Source organism: Manduca sexta, chromosome 19 (assembly GCF_014839805.1).
Source record: "Manduca sexta isolate Smith_Timp_Sample1 chromosome 19, JHU_Msex_v1.0, whole genome shotgun sequence".
NCBI lineage: Eukaryota > Metazoa > Arthropoda > Insecta > Lepidoptera > Sphingidae > Manduca > Manduca sexta.
In genome coordinates this window covers 14,963,250-14,988,368 of record NC_051133.1, presented here as the reverse complement: position 1 = coordinate 14,988,368, position 25,119 = coordinate 14,963,250, and the positions used below count along the sequence as shown (strand labels likewise).

At 34.9% G+C, this 25,119-nt stretch overlaps 2 protein-coding genes and 1 pseudogene across 3 annotated transcripts in view; 1 reads left to right on the top strand and 2 right to left on the bottom strand.

Annotated features, from left to right (window-relative positions):
* Nucleotides 1-11,880, top strand: part of LOC115442043 (short/branched chain specific acyl-CoA dehydrogenase, mitochondrial) — a 24,319-nt gene extending 12,439 nt beyond the window's left edge. The window contains exons 1-7 of one of the 2 annotated variants that reach the window (XM_037440360.1): nt 6,641-6,787; nt 8,184-8,390; nt 8,678-8,848; nt 9,277-9,440; nt 9,935-10,079; nt 10,621-10,756; nt 11,125-11,880. In XM_037440360.1, coding sequence (XP_037296257.1) covers nt 6,731-6,787; nt 8,184-8,390; nt 8,678-8,848; nt 9,277-9,440; nt 9,935-10,079; nt 10,621-10,756; nt 11,125-11,303 — 1,059 coding nt within the window. In that variant the 5' untranslated portion in view covers nt 6,641-6,730 and the 3' untranslated portion in view covers nt 11,304-11,880. Of the gene's footprint in view, nt 1-6,640; nt 6,788-8,183; nt 8,391-8,677; nt 8,849-9,276; nt 9,441-9,934; nt 10,080-10,620; nt 10,757-11,124 lie in introns of those variants that run through there. The other variant, XM_030167000.2, reaches the window with a different exon arrangement.
* A 143-nt stretch (nt 11,881-12,023) lies between these two features.
* LOC119188463 (protein FMC1 homolog) overlaps nt 12,024-25,119 on the bottom strand; it is a 33,273-nt gene continuing 20,177 nt past the window's right edge. Inside the window, exon 3 of the mRNA XM_037440362.1 lies at nt 12,024-12,429. Within this exon, the coding sequence (XP_037296259.1) occupies nt 12,095-12,421 (327 nt within the window). The 5' untranslated portion in view covers nt 12,422-12,429 and the 3' untranslated portion in view covers nt 12,024-12,094. The remainder of the gene's footprint in view (nt 12,430-25,119) is intronic.
* Nucleotides 12,436-13,393, bottom strand: LOC119188460 (annotated as a pseudogene).

Genomic DNA, 25,119 nt, shown 5'->3' with positions numbered 1-25,119 from the left:
TTTTTTAAAATCTATCGAAAATTGCTGAGTTATAACATTTCCATTTTTTATTAATTTAGTGGTAGGAGTAGCTGTCCATAACAATAATGGTAAATTATGACGTCACAAAGTGTCACCGGCCATAAAAACTGCGTGCTTAAGAAAAGATAGCGCGATAACCCACCCACGCCCTCATCATTTTTCTCACAACAACATTTCAAATATTAATAACTGCTTTATTTTTTAATCGTTTTGATGGTTTTACAGAAGAATTACATTTTAGTCTTATCTATAATATAAAAATCAATGTCTATTTCCCTTGGTCATCGCATCACGCGTAAACGACTGGACCGATTTCACTATTTTATTTTTGTTGTGTTTTTTATTGTCAGGAGAAGGATCTAATGAAAGAAAAAAATAAAAAAATTGCGCGGAAAATTTGAAAATTTAAGAAATCTTAACTAAAATATTTTTTTTTATATAACTGTCAATCGTTTGAAATAACTGCCAGTGATTGACAGAATGCGCGCTGCAAATTCATAGTTAAGACAGGAAAACGTCTGTCGGGTCAACTAGTTTTCTATAAAATATTGTACTAAAGTAAACGTAGGAAACTTTTCCATTGCCAACATCATTACTGCGATACATCCCAACTCGGGAATAAGACCACCTTACTTAAAATTATGACCATATTATATTATCAGGAATATTTAATATTGCTCAATACCGAAATTAGTACGATTTACTTTATCTCAAATAGCTATCAGTTAATATATTAATTATTGGGCGTGATTTATACTGTTTGAAGATTTTTTCGTTTGATAGAAGTGCGTAGAAACAACACGCCTTTGGTTTGTGACGTGATGTATTATCTTCGATAAAATCAATATTTCTATGAATATTTTTGCCAATCAATACGAAATTAGGATTGATTTTTTATGTCACGATAGGGACCTCTTCATTTTTAAGTCCGTTCTACGATACTAGCTATATTGTGAACTCAAACACAACTGTTGCTGTCTCATCATCTCTCTCTGGCAGTCCTGAGCTGAGGTATCGTAACCCGTTAGTGGGTTGCTCTCAGCAAAATCACTTAATTCTTCAATGGTTGCGAGCGTATAAAGCACTCACCCAAAAGTCCGGCGTGTTTGTATAAGCCAACCCTTACCAGGCTAAAACATATGACAAGTCAAACATAAACTTAGTATTAGTAATGCTGCTTGGCAGCAGATTTAAATAGTGCAGCATGTACTTCTCTCAGATCTAGCATACGTGACCCCCTTCACTCGATATGATATCGTCGTGTAGGTATAAAGAAGAAGAGATAGGTAGATTGCAACGAATGCGCAAATTCAGTTTCGTACTAAAGATATTTTTGTACTTTGCAGTGCTGTTTATAACTCACGAAAAACGTTAATACTCACGATAAAGACTCGTTCGTACTTTATCTTATACATAGTACATTTTAAAATTCCGACGAATATTATAAATGTTATTTTGTAAAGGAGTTGGGATATTTGTTAGCCCCGCACGCAAATTGGATGAATTTGGATGGAATTTGTCAAACACTCTTTTTTATTCTGGAAAAATATAGTGGGATAAAAATTAACGATATAAAAATTCCACAAAACATCGACGTTTCTGGAGAAAACAGTTTTTTTTTTGTTGTTTTGAATCCACTGATCTATTCGTTGGTTCCATACTCTGAAACTGTACTCATTGATAGCAGAAATACCTACCGCATGACAACAAAATAAAATCAATAACACATTTTTAACCGCTTTGCCTCTTTCTTTCAAAATTGTATTCAATACACGTTATTCTAAAGGATCTATTCCAAAGGCAGGATCCAACGCACAATCACAAGCTGGTGGGATTGGTGGTCCGAAAACATTCTGACCTCTGTACAGCACATATATAATTCATTAATCAAGCACGTTCCATGATTGTTTCGTCAGAACTGATAATTTATTTGTACAAAATTATCAGCATTACGTTCGCAAACATGTTATGAAAACACGTTGATATGCTCACTTTGGGTTATGTTTTTAACGTATTATGTAATGTGTTATTAATTTCACTGCTACATTGATTTAGTTACATTTGAGGGATACCTTTGTTTTCCGAATCTGGAAACTGCTAAATTTCTTTAGTTGAGTTTCAACAGGAACCTACAATGAATATGCATTCATCAAAGATTTTCAGACGATCTGCAAACCGCCTACATCTAGAGCTGCGACTTTTATCATAGTGCTGACAAAGGGATTAAGAATAGAGCAATCGCCTACGGCCTCACAATTCGAGTGGAACATTACCCTTCTTCGACAATCGAATAATAAGGCCTTGCTTAAAATCCACGGTTTAGAGCATCGTATCAGTTAAGGCTGCTTCTTCTTTATCAGGTCATCTGTCATCCTAGCAGGTGAACGTCTCATGCGCCGCAGTCCGTGGTCTCCCTTCAAAATGTTTTCCGTCCAATTTCTTTTTGCTACAAGTTCAGCAAACCATGTCACCTGCTCTGCCTTAATTGTATTCAATCGTTTGCATTCTACATCATAACAATTTTAATGAGATTTAAAAATATTTTGTTCCGGTGCGATATTTTCAAACAATACATAATTACCATTGTTACCTCATTTATTTTATCAAACGCCTGGAATACTATGTTTAGTTTACCAATTACATTTAAAAATATTATGTAATTGCGCAAGTGGGTCAATTGTTGCAAATTTACATCCACATATTAACAAGAATGATGATGATTCGATTTCCACTTTTATCTATAAACTTCATCAATCAAGGAATAGACACAAAATGGTAAATAATAAGCATTCCAAAACCAACCCTTTTTACTACTGTATGATCGAATTACTTGCTAGACATACAAGATGACCACAAAGCAAATAAATTTAATAAACTTATTATGAACTATACGAAGTTATTCAATAATATTAGAGTTTGTATTTTGATGTTTCCATGCAATACATGTTTATCAATGAGTTATGCTAATTTCTGCATAATAAAAAAGAAATGCAAGAGATTCGTCACTAATTAGTATTTTTGGCCTCTAAAAGCTACATAAATGAAAGCCAATAAACACGTTTTGAAACTTCGTAGTTATTATCGATACAAGACTTATAAACTTGCAATAAGTAGGTCCATTTCTCCTGAATATTAGGCTCAAATTTAACCTTCTCGGACTTGTCCCTATCTATCTCTATAGTGAGGTCACCGTAATACATATTTGCAGAAAATATTGAAGAGAGGACTAATCGTAGTTTTACTATTGCTTAACGTCAATCTGCCGGGAATACAGTCCTTAGGAAATTGTATTAAATATAAAGTTTTACTCGACCTGAGATTCGAACGCGGGACCTTTTCAAAAAACGTTGCCTCGAGCTAACAAGGATTGCTGATATCATTAACAAATGTTTCAAAACAAGTTATCTAACAAACAAACTTGTCTAGAACCTTCCATATACAGACTTGTTATTTAGTATTCCATCGTGGAGTCCGCCGACCTTGGCGACACAATAACATATCAATGTAGCAGTTCCGTTCAATACATTACTTTAAAATATACATGTTTTTCGAGATGTCTTTTGAATCAGACTTCATTGTTGCTAAGCTAATTTATTATTATATCAAAAAAATCTAGACAATGCAATTCAAAAATAAAATTCACAATAGAAAAAATCAGCGATTTACATTTTAAATTTAGAGCTTAGATAAACTAGAAAGAATGCGTCATATGCTTATTCGCATCAAAAATAAAATCGCAAAATATGAGACATAAAAAGTCAGATCATTTGATCGCGTTGGCTTATAAGTTTGATTTATTGACGGCTTAAAGAGACCATAGAGTCGAGTATTAGATGTAATGATCAATTTGATACCGCTACGCGTTCAGTGTTCAATGTTTTAGACGCTTAAATACCGTAGAGCTAGGCGGTGCAGTGCACTAACCTCACAAATCAAGGGAGCCCTTGACATAATATTTTTTTAGATCATTACCCTGTGATGCCTAAAGCATATTACCAAAACAGCAATATCGGGGTCCCCCCCGAGGCAATTCTTGTGCGCTCGGCCTCCACACCGAATGCACGCCCATGCACGGGGGGACATTATGTCGCGGACCTAGGCACACTATAGGTGATGCCTACACCCCTATGGTTGCAAGTTCACATGGGGGGTCTGACAGGGACTCGTAGAACAATTCACCTCCCTTTCCTCTCCGTCTATCCTATTACTTCCTCTTCCTTCCCCCTTCTTTCCCCCCTATTTCTCCTCTTCCTCTCTTCCTCCAGGGCCTCGCAGTCGTTAAGCCGGGGGGTTCGTAGTATCTCATTCGCTTGTCCCCCGGTGTGGACTGTGGGGCCTGAATTAAAAAAAAAAAAAAACATATCGGGGTCCTTATTTTATTCACATTATGGTTAAGAGCGTGATTTGTGATGCACACTATGGGTCGGAGAGAGGACCGTCTTTTTTGCATCTGAGTCCTTATTTAAATAGCTATTCCCTAGGATGTTTTACCGTTATACTCTATTTAGACACTGTTTGTCGGTACTCGGTACATTATATTTTAATGGACGATCTAATGTAAAGATTTAGATTTACTATAGTTTTTATACGTGCACAGCTGTGACCGCAACTAATAATAAGTGGAGTGGGGTCCAATAGAACATCAACTGACGAGAGATGATTACCCCTCGGCAGTCGACACAATTATGCCGGCCTCTTGGATATACATAAGCTGATCCCGGATCGCAACACACTTACGTGGGCCACTATGCCGGGTTTTAACACCTTGTGTAAGGTGGTCGCTATCCGGGCGAATATAAAATATGTCCTACTACCAGCAAAATCTACGACGATAAGGTAAATTACAACTGAAATATACTTGGCAACAACTCAGTATAATAACGCGATATACGCTTCATACGTATTCAAAATAAACTGATAAAAACGTTAACTCTGTATCATTGTTGGTCTCATTGTAAATAGAACATTGTTTTGTAATAAATAAGATTCACTTTTAATTATCATACTGTCTTATTTATAGATATAAAATCAATTAAAGTCGTTAATTGGTGATAAAACAGTTCGAATTGTTAATGATATTTAGACTCGGTAACGAATGGTCTTTAAAAATAGTTGTTATAACGTAATAACTACTGCTTGCAATAAGACAACATCTCATGTCTCAGGGTGGCGAGCGCAGTTGAATACCAAACAATAGTTTATAATTCAAGGTGTTGAATGGTGTTCCTACTGTTTATAGGCGTTCGTATCGCTTACCATCAGGCGAACAGAAAGGTCGTCTCGTCATTCAAAGCAAAAAAAGTTAAGAGAGGAAATAGGAAAAACGTTAAAAAGAAAAAAGAGAACATTCAATTAGCACCGTTATATTCGGTATAACTATCACATCAAAATAAGGTGATATTTGAGAAATGCTACGCCAATGTCATCTATTTAAAGTCTAATTAAAATATATATTACCCATGGAAGCTAATCACCGGGATAAACAGTAGCCTATGTGACAGGACGCGGTCTATCCGCCTGCCAAATGTCATCCAAATAGGTACGTCCAATTGTTTCTACGCTTACTTGTACCAAAAATCCAATCATTTTATGGGAGATCAGACGTACATAGTACCCCATTACGTTTATATTGGCGAATGACGTTTTTGCAACGTGCTATGCATTTAAATGACTTGGCTCATTATTTTTTGAACATAAACAAACTGTAACTATCTTCCATATTATGAAGATATTCACCTTGTACCAAGCCCTAGCAGGAAAATTGGTTACATATAAATATTTTAGTAATATATCCCGCATAAAGATAAATAAGCTTATAAAAAATATCGCCACGATAACGCTGTAATGTCGAAGATAAACTGTTTCATAATACGATACAAATATATCCTTCATATCAATGTCAAGATACGACACCTCGCGGATTGAACCGGTTGATGCAGCTTTGATGACGCCGTCATGCAATGAACTTGAAAATGCTCAATGTCAAAGGCTTACTTGAGTAAGCAGTAAATGCGAAAAAAGCAAACTAGATAACGCGTCAAACAAATAATATATTTTTATAAGCATGCAGAAAGTGTATGTAAATGTGCTATAAAAACAAGCAGCTTTATGACCTCATGTAACTAGGGCTATTTAGATTAACACACTAAAAGTCGTGGGCTTGTTATTCGAAAGTAAATACCTCAATACGTTGTCGCGCTGTTAGGCTTAGTAAGTTTATAAGATTCATTCCTCTCCCAGAAAAAAAAAATTACGACTCCGTTCTACTATTAGCGCACTCAGTTTTACCGCTCCATATTTTTACCGCTCTGGGTATTTGCCAGGCTGAAATATCCCCTCCCTAAGTTTGAGTTACTTTTATTTTGTAATATTATACAGATGCATCCTTATGTCTTTTATCTCCGAAGCCATACCGGGCACAAATTCCAGACACCGAACTGATACTGAGTAAAAAAACCCAATATCACTGCACGACCCGGGGATCGAACCCCAAGACCGATTTCGAAAATTATTTCACTAATAGGAAGCTATACACTCCTGAGTACTATAATCTACTTTTTATCTCGAGAAAATATGATGCGGTACTTTTAACCAGGAAAAACTGTCCCACGCGGACGGAACCGCGAGCAAAACCTAGTAAAATATAAATTGTTCCTTCTTTCTAGTCAGGAAGCTGGCGACTGAACAGATAGCTCCTCTAGTCAAGAAGATGGAAGACGAACACAAAATCGATGACGGAATCAGACAATTGCTCTTCGACAATGGTGTAAGTGATCAGTTAAATACATATTAACGATATAAGCACAATTTATGACTACTTTGGAACTATACTGACTGTAATGTAGAAAGAATCATTGAAATCGGAGAAATATAGTAGAAAATAATTGCTTGTATTTTATTTATATTCAGCAATTATTTTCTAAGTAGGTATCTACATATTGTACAATATGTTAGCTTTAGTGTACGTATATCCATTTGGATGGACAGACATTTTTGTACGTAGGTACAGTCGGTCACAAAAGTAACTGAACAAATTTAAAACTATTTTACACATGAACTTCAATATAAATATACTTTTTCATTATCTAAAATAAAATAAAATAAACCCTCTGAAGTTTGTTTTAGTGAAGCAAAAACTATTGTTAATAAGGTTAAAATAAGAATTATTTTTTAAATAAAAATATAACTGTAAGATAAACTGATCCCTTTAATCTTTACTTACAAACCCTAGATTTTTTGAAATTTGCCGCCATATTTCTATAACACGACTTGGCCAGACGAACAATAAGTAATAACAAGGTGATTGGTATAGATATAAAACATTCGGTGTAGTTATTTAAACAGAGGGCAGACTGTTCATTACAACATATGTTTTTATTATCTGAGAAGAACTTGTATTATGGTTAGCGGAATAAGTATCAATATTATGAGATCTTAAGTCTGAAACAAATTTCAATTTAAATTGTGTTTTAAGTTGTTGTTTTTGATAAACACACTTCCCACTTTAAATGTTTGCACTTAAGTAGGCGAACATGTTTGTTTATGTAATACCATTAATCACTAAACTGATTAAAATTTAATTTGGCATGAGTACCTGCTGACTGCTGATAGTATGTTTTGAATTAAATTAACATATAGATGGTCTACTTTTAACGCAATGTGACATTTATATTAGAATAGTCTTTTCATAGAGGAGCAGCCGCGAACGAAACTTAGTGTAATATCTAATTCATACAATAACGATTGTTTCCGAGCTAAAATTGATAACAGCTGTTAATCTGAATCAATAACCTTATCGATCGGCCAAACATTCTAACACAAGATTATATCCTATTCATTTATATGAGTCTAAGAATGGAGTAAATAATTTAATGGATAAACTGAATTGAAATGAGCAAATACTGAATACTTATACGAAAAGCTACATCGGTTTATCTGTAGAAATAACAAGCAAAAAAACTTCATTTTCCCCCTCTAAGATGACTCAATCGCCTATCAATTTATGTTCAAATTTAAAAATATATTTATTTAAATTGTCTTTTTTCAAAGCTCTTTTAAATCGTCATGAATCTACCACCGCTTCCGAAAGTGTCATCGCTGTGAAGAAGCAGCGCAAAAAACTTTCAGCAAGACGATTTATCAAAATAATATATTTTTTACAGTTAATGGGTATCGAGACTCCCGAGCAATACAGCGGGTCTGGCTGCGGATTCCTTACGATGATGCTGGTAGTGGAAGAGTTGTCCAGGGTGGACCCTGCCGTGGCAGCATACGTCGACATCCACAACACCCTCGTCAACTCCTTATTCATGAAGATTGGTACAGAGGAACAGAAGCAGAAGTACTTGACAAAGCTTTGCACTGAATACGTAAGTGTTAAACTTTGTGACATAATAAATCAGGCAATTAATCGCCTAATGATAAATGATCACTACTAGTGTTTCGTAAGAGTCAACAGAAAATTCAATCAATAAGCCACTATAACAATATCAAGAAATATATTACCTACTTAGGTTCATCTAGAATTTTCAGTAAGTTAAAATGCCGAGGAGTAATAAAAAGTTTCCAAATTGATCTAGACACTATAGGTACGTAATTCCCATCCAAATTTCAACTTCGGATCTTTGTTAACAACTCTCTATTATGCCACTTACAGGCAGGCAGCTTCTGCTTAACAGAACCCAGTTCAGGCTCCGACGCGTTCTCACTCAAGACTGTTGCGAAGAAGGACGGCGATCACTATGTAATCAACGGCTCCAAGATGTGGATCTCCAACTCCGACGTTGCTGGAGTATTCCTCGTCATGGCGAATGCTGATCCGTCCAAGGTGTGTAGTTTGTAACGTTGTTTTATGCTCATGATAAACGCAAATGAGAACCATGTTCCGATAAGCGTTGGACGTCCACCTACAAGACGGATAGACGACCTCAAGGGTCTCCGTATGTCTCTCAATCTTTGATTGAGGCCTAAGTTCAGCAGTGGGCATCTTGTAACTGATGATAATGGTGATAGACTTTTAAGATGATAGCTTTTAGATATCTAAATAGATACCTAGTAGAAAAAAACATAGGTAGCATCTATTCCAATCAGATCAACTTTCAAAGTCAAATGTTCTATAGATCTGGAAAATACCACCTAGTAAAACATTTGACTGGGAATCAGTTTCCTTTTTAAATGACCACTGCATTTTTAATACCTATGTGTTTAGCAAGTTTCCTCCATTTTACTTACTGGCGTTATGTGACCTCTCCCCAGGGGTACAAAGGCATCACGTGCTTCATAGTGGAGCGCGAGACTCCCGGCCTGAGCGTCGCCAAGCCCGAGAACAAGCTCGGCATCCGCGCCTCCGGCACCTGCATGGTGCACTTCGACAACGTGCGAGTGCACGAGTCCGCCATATTGGGAGAATATGGGAAGGGGTGAGTGATTCTTGTCTGACGTAGGACCAATATGAGTGATGGATCTTCAGAAAGGATTTGACTTACTTTTGACTTTGGTAAACTTACGTGAATTCCTGGGCAAAACTTGTTATTAAATGTAGTTTTACTAGCCTGGTAATAGAATTTAGTAATTCCTTTTCATGTAAAATAAAAACTAATTTCAGACATACTGCTGTTACCAAAGAAGTAAGCAACATTTTTTTGTAACACGTTGAATTTGTGCTTGATCTTTCCAAAAAAAGACGCGAAAAGAGAGAAGTGAGTCCCAGTCCTCATATCCCGGTAGTCAACCGTTTGGCTGTAGCTCTGGCATTGCAAAGTTCATGAGCGGCATATGTTGCTTACCACCAGGCGGACGGCTTGCTTGTTTGCGTACTAAGTGAATAAAAAAAACTTAAATATGAAGCATACGTAGCTCCGAGATAGTAAAAGACCAAGAAGACACTAATCAATGCAGTAATATAACATTTCAGATACAAGTACGCAGCAGGTTTCCTGAACGAGGGTCGCATAGGCATCGCGGCGCAGATGATCGGACTCTGCCAGGGTTGTATGGACGCTACCATCCCCTACACGCTGGAGAGGAAGCAGTTCGGAAAGAACATCTACTCCTTCCAGGTATACGAGAATATAAAAGAAGCCAGCGATTTTTGTAAAAATTATGCCGTCATGGCTCGTTTTGTAGGTCATATTCCATAATCAATCTGTGCAAATCGGATAAATAAGGCTAAGTACTTGGCTGAACCACGGTGAGTTGTAAGTAGTCAATGGAAACTAAACTTTCCCCTTTTACAAATAACGACTTCTTACTGCAGTAACTGGTAAATACATGTATCTTCCAAATTCTTAGCCCCAGCATAGAAAACTAGATTTTCTCACAAAACGAGTCACCACTGGAGGTGGTACGTTACTTGTATCCCTGCAGAAAACCCCTCTCATACCATTTATAATGGTCGCGTTCGGGAATCAGCCAGTACCTGGTTTCAAACAGATCAACATAATTTGGTCGAATGGCGAGGGATAAACATCTCTAGTCAGAAAACTCTATCTAGAACTCACTCCACTTACCAAAAAACACAGTAGTGTTAATTTTCATTGCAAATACAAACAAAAACTGTTTTGAATGTAACTGAGTACTAAATATGAACTCTGTTTTCAGGGCATAAGCTATCAAATCGCGCACCTGTCGACACAACTGGAGGCCGCACGACTGCTCACATACAACGCTGCGCGACTCAAGGAGCACGGACACGACTTCGTCAAGGAGGCCGCCATGGCCAAATACTACGCTTCCGGTTAGTCAACACATGAGTTCTTTTCTACGGAATTCGTCGCAATACATATGAGATCTTGAAACCATCTTTATTAATGAATAAATCCCGAGTAAATCTTATTCTTCAAGGTTTAGAATTGAAGCATCAAGTCAACCTATTCGATTAAATTTAAAAAATGTCCATGTTAATAAGTATCAACCTGTATATAAAAATATGAATGTAAATAACTTTTAAGTCATGTCTACAAAATTATTAAATTACTAGTAGTATCTCACAGTACTAATATATAAAAAAATCATACAAATCTCTTAATTCGCTATTTTAAATATGTCTGACACTAATTACCTCTCATTACAGAAAACTAATACTTATATTGATTCTTATTACAGAAATCGCCCAAACGCTTACATCCAAGTGCATTGACTTTATGGGAGGCGTAGGCTTCACTAAAGATTTCCCTCAAGAGAAGTTCTTCCGGGACGCCAAGATCGGCACCATCTATGAAGGCACCAGCAACATGCAGCTCCAGACCATTGCCAAGCTTCTTGAGAAACAGTACACACAGTAAACAGTGCCATAACTATAGTTAACTATATGTTATAAGTCATTTATCAGAGATTTAAACAAATAATTAAAACACTTTTGTGTAAAAATAATGAGAATTTAAATAAATTAGGCCATAACAACATTAAGACTTATTTGTGTGCTATGGGATTCATTTGCGTGATTGTCAAAATTGTGGCCTTTCACTAGCTCACTGCTCAACATCGGCATAAGGTCAATCCAACTTTGTATATCCAGCAGGATAGTAAAATTTAGGACTTGACCTTTCAGCTTTGAACTGATAAAAAATATACACTACCTTTTTTCAAGTTGTTAATGAATAAACTTCTTAATTTTCAACTTAGTCATGCCACAAAAATAATGGTATCAAGCACAAAACTTGATGTTGAGACTGGTAACTAAGTTTTTAAACGTCTTACTGCCAATGTGTATTAATCATGAGAACATTGTTTGTCTACAACACTGAAGATTATTTTACAGGGTAAAATATTTATATATAAGAATGAACCAATATTGTCTATTGTATTATGTTAATATCTATTAAATATGAAACAAAATATAAAACTTTTTTATTTATCTTATTATTTATTTTATTTATCCAAATAAATATGAATGTAGGAAGATTTTAACTCATAACATAACAAGCAATGCCGGCTACTAAATATTTTAAAAACAAAATAAAAATCTTAAACTGGGAAAATTATTTTAAACAAAAATTCCAATGTTATGCTTTGAAAATGATATATTTACAGATACATCTAATTTTAAACTAATAATCTATATTTGACATACAATTTAAGGTTTCGGATCATGAGGCAATTTAAACCCAACCATCCTGGCCGTATCTTCCACACTTCGCTCCCCTTTTCCTTTGAACTCTGTATTAATTTCTTTATACTTCCGAATATGATGTATATAATCAAAATATGTTTTAGCTCTATAATGCATTTCGTCAGCCGCCTTGCACAGTTGTTGGTCTGTAGTCTGGTACTTCCTATATTGGCTGAATACATATTGGACCATTTGGTTATCAGATAGCTTTTTTGCCGAGCTCTGCTTCCGCAACTCGGAGAGCAACTGCCGCAAAGTCACTAAAGCAGGTTTCGTCGTAATCGAAGCCATGATTACACCTTCAAACAAATTAAATGTTCAGTTTCTCTATCATGAGGGATGTTATGAATTCTTCTGTATTATTGTATGATGGTTTTTCTTTATTTATCCAGAAATCTTTTTCTAGGTTCTGTAACTTATCCTTAGGGAAGTGATGAATGGAGGTATCATTGAATATGTCGGTGAATTGGAAGTTGTTTTCTAATGTGACTTCTGAAGTGTGCGGAAATATTTTTTGGATGTATGGTACAGTTTCCGACAACACTCTACTTGGTTGTCTCTCTACCAATGATGTAAAACTATTGCAAATCAATATGCAGTTACTTAGATTTACAGTCCAATTACTCCATAGTAGATTATTAGTCAGTTGCTTAGGGCAATGGGGTAAATAAAATATAGTTATTTTTTCATCAGAAATTACATAACAACCTTCATTATTTTCTGCAATAACGTCAATACCTAACTCTTTTTAACACGGGGCACACTCACTTTTATAGAATATAGGATCATGTGCTAACACCTTTTCAGCTTTACAAAGATCTTTCAAACACAATAACAGACCTAATTGGTATCTCGAAATATTACACTCTGCTATATGACCAAGTCCAAAGCATACAATTTGTACGCCGTTACTGGATTGTAATAAGTTACTCACAGTATTAGTTATGCTTTTAAAGTATTCAGAAACCATTAATTCTTCCACAGATGATTGTATTCGGCTGAAACAATAAAAAAGAATAATGACACATAACCTCAAAAAAATACATGTTCGAAGTTTTTACTATACTTTACCACACGGATGTTGCGACGTCAATATTTACATCCTCCCCGTGAAATTGCAAGTTCTTCGGAGGAACTTTGGTTTGTTTGTTTTTAGTAGAACGTTTCGATTTTACTATTTGAAAACCATCACTATCAACATTGGATTTTGACATCTCAGAATCTTTGACATCTACATTTTTTTGTTACGATTTAGGCAAAGAAATTAAATCAATAGTGATCAGTGAAGACGGGATTATAATATGCAGTCACGTATTTTGGCAGTTTTTGTATGGCTAAAAACATGGAATAGTACATATTTTTGTTGTATTAGGCGATATAATATTACTAATTTTCATTAGGATAACTAAAAATGAGAAAAATACAAATGAATATGGCACATTTTGTATATCTTACCTAACGACCTTTCTTTTAGGTAACCACCAGAGACCAGTAAACTAAAGTAACCACTCGGTCTGACAGTCATGTTATGCGTATGAATTGATTGTAATCGGGAACACTTTTTTTGTTCCCGCTAATTGTATGTAAGCACAATTCCTATTAAATAATGTTGCGTATTTCGAAGTTTTACATGCATATTTTAATTATTAAGTATTTTTGTGCATATTTTCATGCATAGGTTTGTACTTCGGGCTTTTTAATACCTATAACCTAGCTAATTAATAGTCCAATAGAAGACCTAAAAGCTATATTATGCGGTACAATAGAGTACAATATAAGTCTTTCATAATAATATAATATTGACATCAGTTAACATTTTAACCTTGAAAGTAACCATTCAAACCCGCATCACATTTACATATAAAATACCTACACGGTACACAAAAGTGTTGTATATCAGGCATGTAATTTGTTTACATGAACCATAGACAATTTAACCTTTTATCATCATCGTTCTTTTCGTACCCATCAATGTACTCAATATAAAAAATATAACATCATAATCCATGCGTACATTAGGACACGGCTTTTTTGTCGAAAATGTAGCCAGGAGTGGAAAAATACGCATTTAATCACCGAGTTTATAATAAATCTCACACATTTTATCCTTCGCCATCGAGAATCGAACCCAGAAACTCGCGGTTCTCAGTTCAAGGTAAGCGCGCTGCAACTAGCGGAGCAATGATAGATACTGTAGTACTTAAAGAAAGACGAAATACGCTGAGATTTAGCGGCAGGCATCCTTAACTCCTGGAACAGCCACTCGTTTGTCATTTTATTGTTATTTTGGTTTTAATTTCGGTGGTTTTATTTTAAGCAGACATGACAATCCCATCGTAACTAAATAGCATAGTCTTAGTTTAGATAGATATAAATAAAGAAGTCGAATCACTGCTGAACGAAGTTTATTGTTATCTAATATTGCAAAGTTTATTTCTCCTACGATGCAATAACATGTAAAGGTTGTTTCCGTTTGAAAGACATTGTATTTAGCATTTGTAGCCTAAAGGCTGAACGTTATAAGGTTTATATTATATCTTAGGCTGAAGAAAACAATGAAATGCATTGCCTGATGTAAAAGTTTTGAATGATATTTATAAGAAACGGCTTGCTCGTCTTCTCGTTTGTATAAAAAAGAGTAAGTCCGTTCAAGCCGATGATTTCGATATAAACACGAAACACAAATCAAGGATATTCCCACGGAAACAAAAACACTAAATGATGATGTGAACACACCATAATATAATGGTTTGTAGCGTACACGAAGAACAATAAACAAATTTGTACAAGGGTCATAGAATCTTGACCTCACAGTAAACCACGTAACGGGAGTAAGGAATACGCGAATGGGCCCCAAAATATCCAAAGCAAAAACAATAATTGGTTTTATTTGTAGATCATAAGTCAACTTGCTTTGGGCTGTTTATTTGCAAGGTTTGTACCCATAATACAGTTTAAAAATTAGAAAACCAATTGTGACACGTTACTTATATTCGAAATTTAAAATAATTTTAGGAACAATAAAGATGGCTGTGCGGTTGTAACAGCGGAAATGCACGGAACTGATGGCACGGAACAAGTTGAACGGGTTGCAATAATCTCACTGATCACCTTAATATTTAATACAATCTCAGCACGCTTTAAATTAAATCAGCTTACGTAAAATCATGTGGTTGCCTTACTTTCAATATTTCCAATTATTTTTTATCAATCAGTGATAGAGTAGAACATACTTCCGAGCGTTCGCGGTTTTAATTTCGAGGAAGCTAACGATATATTATTCGTATTCATGGTTAATTATAATTAATTGAAATTAATAAAATTTTGCTATTGATTATAATTCTTATTAATATAATCGAGGGATAATTAACTGTAATTGATTGGATAGGTCTGAGTTTTTATTACAAAAAATTTTCATCGTAGATCGCAGAGATTGATCTTAGAATTTTCAAACGTAACTTTTGTAATATGGATGATAGGTTTTTACTTATTGACCTATAATTTATCAATGGTAGGAAACTTGATTTTTATAGCTCGTCTGCTCGCTTAGATTTTGCTCAAATAAAAATGTACAGAACAGACTCTTTCTTTCTCCTGCCTCCACTGTCCATAGTATGGTATTATTTGTCGGGAAAAAAATCATAAGGGTGATAGACCTGTAATTGTACTTGAATATTTTTTTCTGATCACGATAGTTATAAATAAATAAATAGACTCACAAGAGGGCCAGCAGCAACGGGATGCATAAAGCAGCAGACCAGGCTCTGAGGCGTATCTTGGAAGAGGTAAATGTCCAGCAGTGGACTGGCACGAGGTGATGATAATGATGTTGATGAAATAAATAGACCTGGATGTATATTTACAAAATTTACTGGATTAAAATTGTAAGATATAACAAAAACCCTTAACATTATGTCTAGCCGGAATATTGCTCTGTCATACTACCAATGGAAATACAACGCAATTTACCTACATAAAATGAAGGTCGCGTTACCTAAAGTAGAAATACCTCTCGATCGGAAAGCTTTCAAAATAACCAATGAATTTAAACTACCAAGGGAATGCTAGGCGTGTTAGAAACCTAAGGAAGCAGTGCATTTAGGACGCTAAATATAAATCAGAGAAAGGTATTTCGTGTTATGCCATTCATCGCCGACTTGTTACGTCTTACCCTCCGGCTCACATCTAGAAGTGTTTAGTCGTGAACAATTTTATTTCACACGATATGATGCTTAAAATATCATAACTTTAAATGGCATTCATAACTATGACTTTGCTGCCTGGCGCATCCATTAATTGAAAGAAATAACTTACAAATTATTTAAATTAGTTGAATAGTCAAGTATATTGAAATAAAACTAAAAACTAGGTAACGGATTTTATCGCGGTTTTTTATATTATTATTTTCTCCCGACGTTTCGAAGACTTTGCAGCCTTCATGGTCACGGGGGGGACTCATGACGACCATGAAGACTGCAAAGTCTTCGAAACGTCGGGAGAAAATAATAATATAAAACCGCGATAAAATCCATTCCAAGTGATAGATTTATTTCAATGTCTAACATTCGCGTAAAACATAAGAAATCATTAGTCAACTATATTTTTTTACCGTCAGGGTTCTTGATAACATATTAAGTTCTATTAGTGACCATAAAGTTTTTGCAAGAACTGAATATCTGATACGCCAATTATTCTCAATACCATTATAATATTTGATACACAGAACTAGAATAAGGGCGTTTCGAACATATATACGCATTAAGGCCAGCACTAGACGGAAAAACATTCCAAGAAGTGATCGATGTGTGTCGAAACGATCCTATAGAAAAAACTGTAAGAAGCCACGTCAAGCCAAATAAACTTAATGAATTCGATGCACAAGAAGAGTTGTCTAATAATGTTTTCAAGGAGTTTGAAATTGACATTCGTTAGGATAAGGCAGAAAAAGATAATAGAGGAGATATATAAAATACATCTTTTTTTGGTCTATAAGTGTCCAACTACTAGACAAAGAGGTTGTGGCTGTTAATTTAAATCTTACCTTAGTACGACCTGCCTGGTTCAAAGTAGATATATGAGTTGCCAGGTATTCATGTTGTGACAGACTGATCCACGTAACGTTAAATTTTATGATGGACCTCCGTGTTCAAGGAACTCATTAATTCCTGAGACGAAAAAACATATCTAGTGGAAAATTTGGGAGCCCTCGCTTCGTCTAAGTATTAATAGTTGCTAATAAAAATTTGATACGTCCATAATCGATATTTTAAAGGTTGCAAATTATTACATTTGTCCAGTTATGGTTAGTCCATGACTATCAATTAACCAAACATACTTTAGCCATATCCGATACTTGTATTCATGAGTCAAAAAAGGAAAGAATTGAATAATTCATGATTGCTACTTATACGGCTGAGTGACTCAGATACTTACACACAATTACCACGGCATCAACTATTATGTATGTAGGTCTATACGAACTATATCCCCGATTCCCACATAATATAAACAAGATACGTCCTTGATCAGGTATTTAGGTTAGAAAAATTGCCCACTAACATAGAGCAACAAGGGGGACGAGCGGCCGCTGCGCATATTGAAAGCCCATTGTCCGTTGTATGGCACCAACAATCAAAACCTATGAATGCAGCATTCGAATCACGCGCCCGTATTCGTTCCAACATACCGTAATACGAATAAGGCGACAATAAGTTGTACTTACCATACGTTATTATTAACCGGGCAAGTTTAGTCACAGGACGACGTTTTCAAACGCACCTCGCCGCGAAATCGTGCTAAAATAATTTCCCGCGTTATCGATTTCTAAATTCAAATTTCTCGCGCAATCGTCGAGCGAGCTCTTGCGCGTTGTTAATTTTTATTTAAAAAAATTAACTACCTACCTTTTGCGATAATTTGTGTTTATGGTTTTTCTTATTTTTATGTTTCAAATTTAAATTTTCTCAGACTGTGCGTTATTGTGTTATGAACACTTTCTAATCTTTCTTGAAGCGCCCATAATGGCATATTAAAGCACGCGTAATTAAATTCTGTTCGCTTCGTTACCTAAAAACTTTTATGTAACGATATTTAAATATGTTTGTGGTGGTTAAGATTTGTTTTAAATAGAGTTAGTTTTATCACGTGCGTGGACTGCACCCACCGTATCGTAATCAAAGTTATACATTGTTAGTTCTCTTAGTATGAACTATGGAGAGATACACTGTGAATCGTCTATCTAAGCGGAGGTAATAGCGATGGACTGTTGTCGAAGTGGAAAAGGAAGTACGTGGGTGGTTTCCTGAGCAAGCGTAGTTGGTTCACGAGTGGATATGATTTGAATGTAAGTAAAAGTTTCTCATAATTTTTTTTTCACACCGGCCGTGGATTACCGGCCGTACAAACGTTTTCTTTACGTACGCATTCTTGCAAATGACGAATGTTTGCATAGGTGTGAGAGAAAATGGACTCTCTCCCCTCCCGCTACGGTTGTAAGTAATAAAAGTGCCATTTAAAAAGTAAATATTTACATTAGGATACTAAAACGTACTTAAATGCAGTGTTCATTATGCACCAACAGTCATTAGATAGTATATGTTATGTGTACTTAACCTTTACATTAATAAAAATAGAATTATTCAAGGAGGTAGGTAGTTCTTTTATTTCACTAACTACAATGAATGACTGAATGAATGAATGATTTCATAAACTATAATATATTTTTCGTATAAGAAGATATATTAAATGTAAAAATATCCATTTTTAATTATTTTGTTTCTTCTTCAACTGGGAACTAATCACTAACTAGACGTGAATTTAAATTTACTTCCAATACTTGTTTAGTTACCCAGTTAAAGAAAAACAAAATGTATTAAAAATGGACTGCTACCACTAAATTACATTGATAAAAATAGATTTATTCCAAGGAGGTAGGTAGTTCTTTTTATTTCACTAGCCACTACAATGAATGACTGAATGAATGAATGATTGATCATAAACTATAATATATTTTTTTGTATAAGAAGATATATTAAGACTATTTTAAAAATGTGATAATTTCATGTCTAAATGCAGGATATTAATTATATTATGTAAATGTATTTGATTTTAAAAATATTATCAATCTTAACCAGGTTTATTTTAGTTATATTTGACATTTCGATTATTCAATTTCGTTAAATTTATAGTCCAGTCTGCAGCAACATCATTTGGTTTTTACATAACAATTATTAATAAATAAATACATAACACGTAGATAGTATAAATAAGTAAGCTTTTAGGATTAGATTGTAAACGACGTATACAGCCAAAAACTGTCTATTTTATGTAGTCTGTTACATTGACTTTGTCTATGGGCCGTATGATCGCTTTAGCTAGATAAAACACATAACATGCACTATGTTTATACTGTACCTGTAATATAATAAAATTAATAGTATTCCATATGATTGCTTCTTCCACAAAATTAGTTTACCAAGTTTTAAACAATCAGAACCGGCAGCAATATTTTACTATAACAAAATAAGTGAGCATTTATAACAAATAACGGCTAACACGGCTTTAAGTTCCCCGTAGATTTCTTTATCAGGTATATAAGGAGTTTCGACATTATTATAAAATACTTACTAGATACTTAGATTACAATATATTAAGGTAATAAGTTTTTCTATAAAACAATACTTTCCAATACAAATGAACAACATAACCCATTTCGTCTTCCAAGAAGCGCGGTAGAAAGGACCCGAACTGACCTTTTCTACGTACATTGTTGTATAGATTCATAATAATGATAATTTAATTATTCCAACCGTCACCTCACTTTCTCCTTTGCATATTATTTATGAAGGGTTGTCACGCGATGATATTTTATAAAATTCCAGCGGACGTAATGATAATGGATTTTTTTTATAAATTTATTCTTGGATTAAATTCTTAAATACATTATATCTATGGGTGTGGTCCAAACAATCTTACTTCTTCTTCTACATCATACAGTGAAGATGCTATTAAAATATATAAATTTGTAAGCAAGCTAAAAAGTCCATAAAATGTTTCCTTTTCTGTTAAATTAGTTTTAGGGTACAATGAGGCTGGCATAATCTTGTGAATTAAAGCCTCTAATCTTATACATTAAATAAAGATTATAAAAAAAAGATATCTATGTAAATTTATCAATATGTCCCACATATAACTCATATCTTGCTACACTACGGACGCAAAAACGGAGTTTTAAAACAGGAAATAAATCACAAACATCCTTTCTAACTAGTAACCACAAGTCAATCCCAAAATAACAGCTAACGTGCGTCTTACCATTTACCGCGTTAACATTTACCAAGAATGGCAGTTAAGCTTACGCCACTGTGACATTTAAGATGGCTTTCAAACCTAAACTTAACTGGACTACTCGGAACCACTTTATACGTAATTTCGCAGTTACTTCGAACTGATCGTGACTAACATGTAATTATATACTCCTTAAAGATGTATTTGTGTACAAAGTTATGTTTAACATTGTATTTAATCGTTAGTAGTTTCAAAATATAAAAAAAAATTAAATAATAGTGAAAAATTCTAGAGTGCCAGCCCTAGCTATTCACATTTAACCGTAACTAATTTCAAAATATAAAAAAAATAGTAAGTAATGAAAATAATAGCGAAGAATTCAAGAGTGCCAGCCCTATCTATTCACAATTCGGTGACGCCCCAACACTAGCGCAAGAACGCGTGACTACCTCTTCCTTATGCGGTTCATTTGAATGTCCCGAGACAGACCACACATTCGATGTTAATGCAGACCTCGTTTTCCTTAGCTAACTCTGTCTAGACGGAACAATTGTCACTTCGTATCACGCAAAATCTCATAGTCAGTTGGATGAAGTCTTGAATTAGAAAATACCATCCGATAGAAACCCTTTATTGGACTAGTTTTCCAACCAACGATATTCGATACATAGCCTAAATAAAAAAAGGTGTAATTATGGAGTTGATAGCTTAGTTGGGTGTGGAACGGACTGCCAAGACGAATGTCCGCAGGTTCAAATCCCAAGGGCACACACCTCTGACATTTCTAAAACATCATGTGTGTATTCTTTGTGAATTTATCGTTCGCTTTAACGGTGAAAGAAAACATCGTGAAGAAACCTGCACATCTGAGAAGTTCTCTATAGAATTTCGAAGGTGTGTGAAGACTACCAATCCGCACTAGGCCAGCGTGGTGGACTAAGGCCTAATCCCTCTCAGTAGTAGAGGACGCCCGTGCTCAGCAGTGGGCAAGTATTGAGTTGAAATTCCAGGGTTGGCTATAAAAAATGCTAATTGTGTATATTGAACTAAGGTTAGATTTGTCAAATTTGACATTATACAGGCCATGGATAGGCACAATTGCTAACTGTGTGAAGCCTAATTATGTACAACTTCGCGTACATCGTCGAATATTGAGGCGTGCAGGCCTTTTATGCTATCTCTGAAAATGCTGCACTTATATTTGTTGATACGCTAACGATGTAAGCATGATCGTTTAGTCATTAGCATTAAAATTTTGTTCGTAAAGTTACGACATTCTCACAAACGTGATTCAGCAGTTTAGGTATTAACTCGTAATTTTCTTTTTTTATAGGGGCACTTCAAAGTGACCCCACTGATTACCTAATAATAAGCGGAAAGGGGGATACTAGCTACGTATAAATAATGGAAAGTCGCCCACCCTCCATCACCTATACTTGCAACCACTGTAATAGTCTGTAATCACTACATAGTATAAAACAAAATCGCTTTCTCTGTCCCTATCTATGTATGCTTAAATCTTTAAAACTACGCAACGGATTTTGATGTGTTTTTTTTAGTAGATAGAGTGATTCAAGAGGAAGGTTTATATGTATAATAACATCCATTAAATAGTGGAGAAATATTGCACCCGTGCAAAGCCGGGACGGGTCGCTAGTTAAATATACAAAGTGAAAAAAAATAGTAAGCGAAATAGGATACAGACAATAAAGTGATTCCAAATAGAACGTCGGATGACGAGAGATGATTATCCATCGCCAGTCGATACAATTTTGCCGGCTTATTTCAACAGAATATACACAAGCTGATCCCAGAACGCGACACATTTACGTGAGCTAATATGGCGGGTTTTACACCTGATATGGCGGTCGCTACCCAAGCGGATACAAATATAACCAGCGTCCTACGTCCACGTATATAGAAAACTGTGAACATGAGTTAATTGATAATAATTTCGCTTTATATATCAGTTAATGTTTGTGCTAACGGATAGAAATTAATAATTTAATTTACCGACACATTACGAGCTATTATTTTAATAACATGTGAGGTTTCTAATGTTTTGCTTTCCTGTAAACCATAATTTAAGAAAAATGCCATGCTTTCGTTGACCTAGGTCTTGTAATAAATGTATGACAATTATTATATAAGTATTACTTTTGAGCGATGTAATATTTTTAAAAGAGGTTATTTTCCTGCTTTAATGTTTCAGTAACTTATTTTTTTTTTAATATTAGAATGTGTAGCTTGGGCAATAAAAAACCTGCTATAGGATTGTCACTTATATTTTATCGTTTAAAGTCAGCAAGAAAAAAGCAGCAGAAAATTATTTACTTACCACATTTTACTTCACCACAACATGGCGAGTTTTTACTTCCCTGGTCAAGCTATAATCAATAATACATTGTCGACTTGAAATGACGAGAAAGTGAAAAGGCTTTAAATGCTGAAAAGCTTGATTTGTGGCTCGCCAGTCGTTTCATCTTTATTAATATATAAAGCTAAAAAGTTTGTTTGTTTCAACACGTTAATCTCAGGAACTACTAAATCTATTTTGAAAATATTATCATTAACAGGAAGCTACATTTCTCCTAAGTGTTGGCTCCTTTTTGTCCCGAGAAAATATTTATCGCGAAAAAACTATTTCACGCCATCGAAGCTGCAGACAAAAGATAATCATGAATAAAATCAATTAGTTCTTAAACCGGGGTTTTAGTAATATTTTTCTTCCAATTAGAGCAGTACATACAGTTTTCATAATAGTCGTTTTAAATCCAAAACAATATTAACCATAAACTTTCTATACCTATATAGTAGATACATAGCGCAGGTTACAGCATATATCATAATGTTATATATCAGCATATATCATATGATAAGTATGTAAACATTACAACTCATAACATATTAGAAATCTAACTTGTAACGTAATTTATTTCATTCAACACACTCTCGCCAATGACTCGTCATAAGAGATGACTTAATAATAGAAATGAAACGTTATTCTTCGTAGTCCATACCTTTAGTCCCGGCGACCAATTTCAATAGTTTTTTTGGGATTCGTTTTACGTAATACATATTGCATACATTCATTTCAATGTGTAATTAATATGAGAAGACAGTTTGAGAAAGATGAGAGATGTCTTTCAATTTGTTGTGAGATTATTTTCAAATTATTAATTGATTCCTTACTAACCGAATTTTCTTTTCGAATATCAATGGAGGTGTAATCATTATTCGCCGTCAAAACAACCGATAATTCAAATAATACACATATAACTTTAGAAATGTCAGAGGTGCGCGCCCTTGGGTTTTCTACCCGTGGACGAACGTCCGAACTCTTGAAACAAATGTCTTGGCAGTCCGTTACACTCCCAATTAGACTATCGCCCTTCGGGTGTAAAAGGCGTAAATTGTATTGTTTTTTAACTAATGAAATTTGCATTAAAGAACTCTCTTTATAATTCAATTTTTTTGGTAATGACACTGACCATATGCAGTTATGACTTATGGCGCTAATCACTCCTTTATCCGAAATCGTTGATGTCCCATCCTCTCCCGGTGGCCGTCCTGAGCCGAGGTTCGTAACCCGTTAGTAGGTTGTCATCTGTATGGTCGCTTAATTTTCAACGGTTACGCATGACCAAAGCGCTCACCCAAGGGTACGGTGTTTGTATAGGCCAACCCTTGTCAGGCTGACAAACGTATGTCATAAAAATAAATCACTCCTCAATTTCATCTCATTCGTATTACAATCGATATAAATCGAATGTAATGTGATCCAGGCATGCGTCACCACAATTGCACATATTCTCACGAGTAACAACCGCGGCGCGATGCGTGTGCCTTACTTGCTACTGACCCACTTGCGGTAATGGGAGAATTGTATTTTATTGCATTATCGTTTTATACGTGTGGCCGAGGTTAAGAAACCAATGGCGTTTTTCTAATGTTGTCCAGCTGTAGACTTTGTAGAACGTTGAGCCTTTTCCCCTTAATGTAAGAAGTATTAAGATATTTACACACATGTACTCGCCTTTCATCCCCGAAATTGTAGGCAGAGGCGCAACTGGTGCATCCACTTTCCGCCATATGTATTCCGTGATGTGATAGACGGCGAGCCTATCGCCGTGTCGAAAGCGAATTCAGACGAGGTTGATACATAGTAGGAAAACCCAGTATCATTTTAGATATTGAGATATTCCAAATTATAAACTAACATACGGTCTTAATTTTAGTTGGATACCTCTCCATCATTAAGGGAAGTAAAATTTACTTAGGTCTGATTTAGATGTCCATGACGTTTTTCTTTATTAACATATTTAACGCAATTTCAATATCAATTCGCAACATGAATTGTCCAATTAAGGCTCATTGGAAGTAATTTATCATATTAAAAATGTTTATATCTTTGTTACTTAATGTTAACGACAGGATTTAACGTAATTACTTCAAGGCTACAACAGATATCAAAACATTGACGTATTCAAAATGTTTTATGAATGAAATAAAATCACACATAATTTTCTAAACGGCCATTTTGCATTTCTATTGAAATTAAACCAATTACGGAGCAAAACAAACATTGAATTCAACATTTCTTTTTGATACGCTTTTCTGCTTCCACTTTCGGTGTTTTTCTAGGTCAAGACTTTTGCGCATCCTCTATTTTATCTTTCCAATCTTGCAACGCAATATTGTTT